An 8,061-nucleotide genomic window follows, 5' to 3' on the forward strand; every position below is an offset into this window, starting at 1 on the left:
CCCCCCGCTGCTCCCGGCACGACCTCCCCAGCAGCACGGCCGTGACCTCACGCCCCAGCATGACACCAGCAGACGGGCGCCGGGACAGCTTTTTATTGGGGCTCCGCGCCCCCCGCTCCCCCCGGGCTGCTTTTTTTTTTTTTTCTTTCTTTTTTCCTTTTTCCTCCTTTTTTTTAAAAAATAAATGTACAATTCCGGACGGCGGCTCGGTACAAAATATACACGTCTGGGGAGGGGAGGGGGACAGGGGCGGGGGGGGGGGGGGGCACGTACAAAAATAGAGGGGGCCCAGCAGGGCACCCCGGGGGGGGTGGGGGGGGACACACGGGCCCCTGCACCCCAGCCAGGGGAAGGGGGGGGGGCAGCGGGGTGCCAGGGGGAACGGGGGGGGGGGGGGGGGGGGGGATGCGCCCGGGGTCCCCAAAACCCGCCCCCCCCCCCCCCCCCCCCGCCCCGCGGTGCCAAGAGCGGGGGGCAGCACCCAGCTGCGAGGCCGGGGCCCCTGGCCAAAGTGCGTCAGTGCTGGGGGGGGGGGGGGGGGTGTCCCTGGGGGGGGACCCCCCCGGCCCTCACTGGCTGCCGGGCTCCAGCTTGTAGGAGAGCTCGAAGAGCAGGTTCTGGTTGTCGATGACCCGCAGCTGCCGCACGTAGGCCTTGGTCTGCAGCTGGCTGGGGGAGGCCTCCAGCTCCAGGCCTGGGGGGGGGGTCAGTGCCGGGGGGGGGGGGCCGGGACCATGCAGCCCCCGCGGTGGGGATGATGGGGATGTGGGTCCAGACACGTCCCCGTCCCACAGGGCCAGCGCCGGGGCTGCGGGACCCTGCACTTGCTCCCCCTCCCCCCCCCCATGGGGTTGACCCCCCTCCCGCAGCGCTGGCCCCTCGCCCCCCCACCCAGCCGGGGCTGTGGGGGTCCCGGCCCCCCGCCGTACTCACAGAGCGGGCGGCTCCGGTACTTGCGGATGGTCCTCACTTTCTCGGCGATGCAGTGCTGGGGCAGGGAGCACCCCGCCGTCAGCCCTCGCTCCCACCGCACCCTGCCCGACCCCCCCCCCCCCCCCCCAGGGACCACCCGCCCCCCAGGACCTTGGGGACTGCCCCCCCCCCGGGACCCTGCTGCACACCCCGGGGCATCCCCATCACCAGGGACCCTGCTCCCCTGGGGATCCTCTTCTGCACCCCCCAGCCCCCCCCCACTGCAGGGACAGGAGGGTCCCAGCCCCTGGGTGGGCTCCCCCTTCCCTGCTCTCACCCCGGGGGTCCCTGGGCCACGTCCCCCCCATCCCAGCAGCCCCCCAGTGAGGGGGCACCCACCAGTTTCTCCACGTTGACCAGCCCGTCCAGGAGGGTCTTGCTGCCTTCGTGCAGGAAGGTCAGATCTGGGGGCAAGCGGGGGGGTGAGGGGGGGTCCCATGGGGTGGCAGTGGGACCCCAGCCAACCGTGGGGCGCAGGCAGCCCCCGTGCCCCCCTCACCTTTCAGGATGAGCGGCACGAAGGGGATGAGGGGGGGTTTCATCTTGGCCAGCACCTCCCGATAGGTCTTGTGGTTCCTGCAGGGGTCCTGGGGGGGGGTGGGGGGGGGGGTCAGGGCTGGGAGGGGGTCAGGGGCAGCTCCCCACCCATGGGTGCCAGCACCCTGCCCGGCCTGGCCCGGACCCCCCTGCCACGCTGGCTGCCGGAGGCACAGGATCGTGGCCATTGCTGGTGGCCTGGGGGGGGGAGGGGGGAGGACACCCCGGGGACGGCATGGGAACGTCCCCTGCCCACCAGCTCCCGAAATACCCCGGGGGGGGCACGGGGGCTCCCCCAACACCCTCTCACCGTCAGGTTCTCGAACTTCCGAAACAGGTTCTTGAATTTCCCCGGGAGCTTCTGCAAGACAAGCCCCGGGGGGGAAGGACCGTGAGCCCTGGGGGGGTGAGGGAGCACCCGGGGGGGGGGGGGGGTGTCCAGGGCACCCCACGTCCCCTCACCTCCCAGGTGAGGCGCAGGCGGCTGATGGCGGCATTGTTGAGCCCGATGATGACGGCGTAGAAGGAGAGCATGTCCTGGTTCTGCTTGCATCTAGGGGGGAGAGAGGGTGAGAGGCGGGATGGGGACCCCCCCCCGCGGCCCCCCCCACACCCCCCGGCCCCGCGCTCACATGGCGGCGATCTTGATGAGCTTCTTGAGGAGGTGGGCGCGCTTGCCCAGCGACTCGCAGAGCAGCAGCTCGGTGCCCACCCAGTGCTGCACCTCGCTGCACCGCTGCAGCAGCAGCTCCAGGTTGGCCGTCTCCCGCCGACCCCGCTCCCCGTGGAACACGTAGTCCACGAACTCCAGCTGCCGGCGTGGGGGGGAACGCGGACGTCGTCAGGGTCCCCCTGCCACGGCGCAGCCCCCCCCCCCCCCCCCCCCCGCAGCCCCCCGGCCCCCCTCCCCACCTCGTGGATGCAGCGGAAGAGCTCCCAGTGGAAGGCGGTGAGGTGGTTGGCGATCTCCTCCGGCTCCGCACGGTGGATCTCCGTGTCCCCCGGGACCACCTGGATCTCCTCAGGCAGCGGCACCTGCGAGGGGACGTGGGGACAGGGACGCTCGGGCGGGTGCTGGGCCGTGGGGGTCCCGCAGGAGGGTCCCCCCTCTTTCTGCCCAGGGAGTGACCGCGGCGCCGGGGCTGGGCAGGCGGGGGGGGTCCCCGGCACGGTGCTCACCAGGGAGTCGAAGGTGTCCCTGGTGCAGGCAAAGAGGTGGCTGTTGATGCCCAGGGTGGTGAAGACGCACTCCTCGCTGGGCTGCAGGACCGCTTTCTCTGCGGGCAGAGCGCAGGCAGGGGGGTCAGCACCGGCCGGACCCCCGCCCCTACCCACAAGCCCCCCCCCCCGCCCCGGCTCCGTGGGCACCTCCGGACGAGGCCATGGTGACGAGGATGAGGGCGTCTTCGCGGGTGCTCTGCTCCTCCGAGTACTGCAGCTTCTCGGTGACGGAGGCCAGGATGTCCTGCACCGAGGCCGAGAGACGGCTGCGGATGGTGACGTACGAGTGGTCGGGCATGTACACGCGGCAGAAGACTGGGGAGAAGGGGTGGGGGGGGGGGGGTGTCAGGGCCGCGCCGGACCCCGCACACCTCCCCAGGGCGCGCCGGAGCCCCGACTGGGGAAACCGAGGCACGGAGCAGGCACAGCCCCTTGGCAGGTCGCGGCGGGCCGGGGAGGGGACCCCAGCAGCCGGCACCCGGCCGCGGTCACTCACTCTCGTCGGAGCCCCGGAAAGCCACCCGCGTCTGCAGGCACGAGTCGATGCGGCGGAAGTGCCTGAACAGCGGCTTCACCTGCTTGTTCGGTGGGGGTGTCTCGTCGGCCACCCTGCAGCACCGGCGCGGGGTCAGGCGGGGGTCCCAGCATGGCCAGCACCCTTGGGTGCTGCGCCCCGAGCCCTGCCAGGGTGCTCTGCCAGAGCAGGGGGCCGGAGCCCCCTGCCCGGGTCCTTGCTCGTTACCAAAGGGCCGCTGATGACCCCAGCCCCAAGGACCGCAACTCCTTGTCCCTCCCGGGGACCCCCTGACCCCCAGGACGTCCCGTCCCCTCTGGGGACCTCCTGCCCTGCCCCCGGGACCCCCCGCCCTCCCCGGGGACCCCCTGTCCCCCCACTCACTTGAGCTCCACGGTCTCCACGAGCTGGTGCAGCTTGAGGATCTCATCCTCCAAGTCGTGGTAGAGGGACGTGTCCTTCATGATGAGCAGGTAGAGCTCCTGGGGGGGGGGAGAGGGGCTCAGGCCGGGGGGCTGCGGGGCCCTGGGGGGGTGGCGGGGGGGGAACACCCACCTTGATCACCTTCCCGGCGCTCTCCTCCTCTTGCAGCAGCCCCTTGTAGGTCTCGAGGAAGTGCAGCAGCACGGCCAGCACTGCCCGCTTGCGCCGCAGCCCGGCCCCCTCCTCCCAGCGCGGCGGGGGGCTGCCCGCCGCCAGCACGAAGGTGGCACCGTCAAGGAGGGGCCGCGGCAAGGAGAGACCCCGGCCACCCGCGGGCACCCACCGCGCCCCTGGGGAGCATCTTCGTGCCCACCCTGGCGACACCCCGCCGCCCGCCTTGTGCCCAAACCCCTGCCCTCCTCACGGCACCCGCGTGCCCACCCTTACGGCACCCCAATTCCCTCCTCGCTGCTCCCATGTGCCCCCCCCATGGCACCCTGCCCCCCTCCTCCTTGCAACCCCACGCCCACCCTTGTGCCACCCCCGTGGCACTCTCGTGCCCACCTTGACGCCCTCTTGGTTGCACCCTCACGTTCGTCCTCGTGCCACCCTCGTGCCCTCCCCGTGCCCAACCTCGGACCCCTCCTCGTTGCACCCTCGTGGCACCCCAACGCCCTCCCCACGCCCACCCGCTGCCCCTCGTGCCCCCCAAGGATATTGCTGGTGCAGCTGCTGCAGGAAGCGCTCGGTGGGCAGGAAGAGCGAGTGCGTGAGCACGATGTCGTCCAGCAGCGACTCTGGGGGAGATGTGGGGGGCAGGCGTGGGCACCCCACCCCACCCAGCCCCTACACCGACACCCCCCGGAGGCCCCGCGCCCGGTGGAGCAGGCGGCCGAGGGGAGCGATGCTAATTCCCAGGGTGACACCAGAAGACGCCGAACCCCACGCCAAGCCCCACGCCGAACCCCCCCCGCGCCCGGTGCTGACTCACGGACCCGCTCCCAGCCCCGCGGGGCAGCCGGGTCCCGGGAGGAGCGTGGCACAGGGGCAGAGGCGCCAGCAGGGCAGGCCATGAGCCGCGATGCCCCGGCACGCCTGCCGGCCCTGGCGAGAGCCCGGCTGCGGCCAAACCGGGACACGGCTCACGGCAATGGGGACACTGAGGCAGGCAGTGAGGGCAGGTGGCAGCAGCAACTATTCGGGCAGCCACGCTCAGGGCACGCTGCGCCGGTGCCGGGGGAGCCGGTGCCTGCAGTGGGGCTCTCTGGGCCACCGCAGGTGCACCGGCCCTGGGGAGGGTGTTTTGGCACGGCACGGCAGGGTGAGCCGAGGGGCCGATACCGGCGGCAGTGCCCGTCAGCGCCAGCACCCAGCCACCGCCGTGACCTTTGGACGAGGCACAGCTCCCTCGCCCAGCCCCGGAGCAACCCTCGACACTGAGCCCTGAGCGGGTCCCCGGCCAGACGGGTGCCCAGGGGGCTTGCGCCCGTGTGCCCCAGGGACGCCGTGGCTGTACCGGGGACCCTGGTGCACCCACAGAGGCCCACAGGACCTGCGCCCGCAGAAGGGGCTGTGCCGAGCATCCCCCTGGCCCCCCCCCAGGCCCAAACCCATTAACCCGGCCGCGGATCTGTGCCGAGCCAGGGCTGCGGCTCCCCCAGCACCAGCGCGCCGGGGCACAGCGCCCGCGGGGGACGAGCTGCCACCAAAAGCGGGACGCAGCAGTCTGGGGCACGGGCTGGACCCACGGGCCCCCCCAGCGCTGCAGGGCCAGTGCCCCACATCCAGCGTCCTGCACCCGTGTCGGGGCAGGCAGGGGCTCCGGCAGCGGGGGGGGTGCCCCGGGGCAGGTACACGGCCCCCAGCTCCCCCAGCCCTCCCTGCCCTGGGCACAGCCCCCTCCCGGGCTCTGCCCGGGGGGCAGAAGGAGTCAAACACCACCGCTCCCCTCCTCCACAGGCCGCAGTCCCCTCCAGCCCTGCCTCAGTTTCCCCATCCCTCTGCAGCACCCGCACCATCCCCCAGAGCCGCAGGGACGGCGTTCCCACGCCGGGGGAGCGTGGCCGGCGGGAGCCCTCGGACCCCCACGCTGGCTCCTGCCCCCCCCCCTCCCCCCCGGCTCTCCGCCAGCCTGGGCACCGCAGGGCTGGGCCGGGCAGCGTGTTGGTGCAGGCAGGGCCTGGTGCTGCCAGTCCCATCTCGCTCCTACCCAAAAGGCTCCCTCGTGTCGAAGAGCCCCACCCTGCCCCGGGCATCCCTGGGGCACGGGGCTGGCGCTGGGCTGGGGAGCCCCACTGCCCCCCGGGGACCCCCAGCCCCGGCAGCCGAGCGGGGTCGGCCAGAGCAGGGATCCCCACGGCGTGGGAGCGCTCCCAGCCCGCCTGCGCCCAGCCTGGCTCCCGCCCAGCTCCGCGCACCCAAAACCACCCCGGCGCCTCGGCTCGGGGAGCCGCAGCGGGACGGCATCGCGGGCACCGGGAAGCCTGTGCCGGAGGGAAGGGGCGTCCGCCCGGCCCCCCCCCCCTCCTCCGCTGCGGCTCCCGTCGGGGATAATTTTAGCACCGGGAAAACGTTAAAGATTAACCGGGAGGCTGGCGGCTCTGCGCCGTGCGGTGGCAGCCGGTGCCGGGCCAGCCTCGGCCTCCGCCAGGCCTGGTGCTGCCGCAGAGCCCCCGTCCCGCCCGTCCCCCTGCCCAGCCCCTCCGCCTGCCGCAGCACGGGGCCAGGCAGCGATGCCCCGCGGGACCCCTGCCCACCCCGCAACGCCTCTGCCCGCCCCGCTGCCACGGGCACCCCAGGCCGCTGGCGACCCCGCCTGACCTTGCCACCCCGACCGGCCACCCGCCCCGCCGGGCACCCGGCCTCTCCCCGCCCCGGCCTCCCTCGGCGCATCCCCCCCCGGGCAGCGGCCGGCCGGGCGCCGGTCAGACACCCCCGGACCTTCCCCCCCCCCCGCCCCCCCCCGCCGCCGCATCACCCCCAGCATCCCCCGTGGCAGCGCCCGGCCGCGGCCCCCGCGCTCCCCCGCACCGGGCACCCCCGCAGCCTCCCCCGCCGGTGCCCGCGGCCCCTCCGCCCCCCCCCGGCCGCGCTCCCGGGGGTCCCGCCGCGGCCGCCCCGCCAGCCCCGACCCGCGGTACCTGCTCCGCAGCCGCGGCCGTGCGCGCCGCCCGCCGGCAGCCGCTCGAGGAGCGCGGCCAGGAGCCGCTCGGGGGGCGCGGGCGCGGCGGGGGCGCAGCCGCAGCCGCAGCAGCAGCGGGCGGCGGGCGGCGGCTCGGGGCTCGGCGGCTCCCGGTCCCGGTCGCGGTCGCCGCCCGGGGACGGCTCCTCGGGGGAGCGGAGCGGCGCCTCGGGCGGCCGCAGCTCCAGCCAGCGGCCCTCGCCCCCCGGCTGCGGCCCCGCCGGCCCCGCCGGCTCCTCGGGGGAGGCGGGCGGGCGCGACAGGCTCTGCCGCCGCGGCCCCGGTCCCGATCCCTGCCCCGGTCCCAGTCCCGGTGCGGCGGCGGGGCGGGCGGGCAGGTGCGAGCCCGGCTTCTTCAGCAACTTCTCCAGCGGCTTCATGGCCGCCCGGGCGCGGCGGCGGCGGCGGCTCAGGGGGCCATGGGCGGCGGCGGCGGCGGCGGGGCGGCTCCGCTCGGCTCGGGTCGGGCTCGGGCCCCGGCACCGCTCCCCGCCCGCCCCGCGCCTGCTGCGCGCTGCGCCCCGCCGCGGCCCGCGGAGCCGCCGCCAGCGCCCGCCCCGCCGCCCCGCCCCGCCGCCGCCCCCGGCACCTGCCCGCCCCCGCACCGGGAACGGCACCGGAGCGCGGGGGCCGGGGGCGGACCCGTCCCGGGGATGCGGTGACACCGGGGTGCAGCCGCAGCAGCGACGCTCACGCAGCGGGACGCCGTCGCCCCCCCCCCCCAGCCCCCCCCAGCAGCCCCGCACAGGTGATGCGGTGCACACCCCCGGCCGTGTCCCCCCCCCCCGCAGCACCGTCACACCGGGGACACGGCCCCACGCCGTCGCTCACGCACGGGGGACACGCTGGCAGAGCCCCCGCACCCCCCCGCCGCCGCACGGAGGGGACGCAGGAGGGAGCGCAGCCCGGCACGGTGTCCCCTCCGCGGGGGGCACGTCCTCAGGCGTGGGGTGACCCCCCCCCGGCCCCCCCCAGCCCAGCTCTCTGCACCCCATCGCAGCGTGGGAAAAGGCCGGGGGTGGGTGCAGGACCCCCCACTCCGGTGCGGGCACCCCCCGGGGCCGGGGCCACCCTGCAGGCAGGGCCGGGCAGGTCGGGGCAGCTGCCTGCCCCCCGCGCTGCCTGCCAGGCCGGGAACAGGCCCTGCCGGGCTGGCAAGCCAGGGCAGGTGCCGGGGCAGGGCAGGGTGGGACGTGGCGCCCGCCCGGGGCAG

At 75.3% G+C, this 8,061-nt stretch overlaps 1 protein-coding gene across 1 annotated transcript; it reads right to left on the minus strand.

The window, feature by feature from the left end:
• Positions 1–449: 449 nt before the first annotated feature.
• On the minus strand, positions 450–7,339 carry RAPGEFL1 (Rap guanine nucleotide exchange factor like 1). Its single transcript, XM_075522905.1, has 15 exons — positions 6,808–7,339; positions 4,386–4,464; positions 3,800–3,950; positions 3,629–3,726; positions 3,227–3,339; positions 2,878–3,045; positions 2,689–2,786; positions 2,422–2,544; positions 2,142–2,320; positions 1,972–2,062; positions 1,820–1,870; positions 1,472–1,559; positions 1,312–1,376; positions 934–988; positions 450–694 (listed from the first exon to the last, which is right to left on the minus strand). The coding sequence occupies exons 1-15, from the start codon at positions 7,226–7,228 to the stop codon at positions 570–572; spliced, it is 1,905 nt and encodes a 634-aa protein (XP_075379020.1). The 5' UTR covers positions 7,229–7,339; the 3' UTR covers positions 450–569.
• Between the last annotated feature and the right edge of the window lie 722 nt (positions 7,340–8,061).

Source organism: Mycteria americana, chromosome 22 (genome assembly GCF_035582795.1).
Source record: "Mycteria americana isolate JAX WOST 10 ecotype Jacksonville Zoo and Gardens chromosome 22, USCA_MyAme_1.0, whole genome shotgun sequence".
Classification (NCBI taxonomy): Eukaryota; Metazoa; Chordata; class Aves; order Ciconiiformes; family Ciconiidae; genus Mycteria; species Mycteria americana.

Coding starts and splice junctions, on each gene's coding strand:
- RAPGEFL1 (XM_075522905.1), bottom strand. CDS start 7,228: ATGAAGCCGCTGGAGAAGTTGCTGAAGAAGCCGGGCTCGCACCTGCCC. Junction 3,727..3,799: donor GCGCCGGGAAGGTGATCAAG/GTGGGTGTTCCC, acceptor CCCCCCCCCCAG/GAGCTCTACCTGCTCATCAT. Junction 2,787..2,877: donor CACCATGGCCTCGTCCGGAG/GTGCCCACGGAG, acceptor CTCTGCCCGCAG/AGAAAGCGGTCCTGCAGCCC.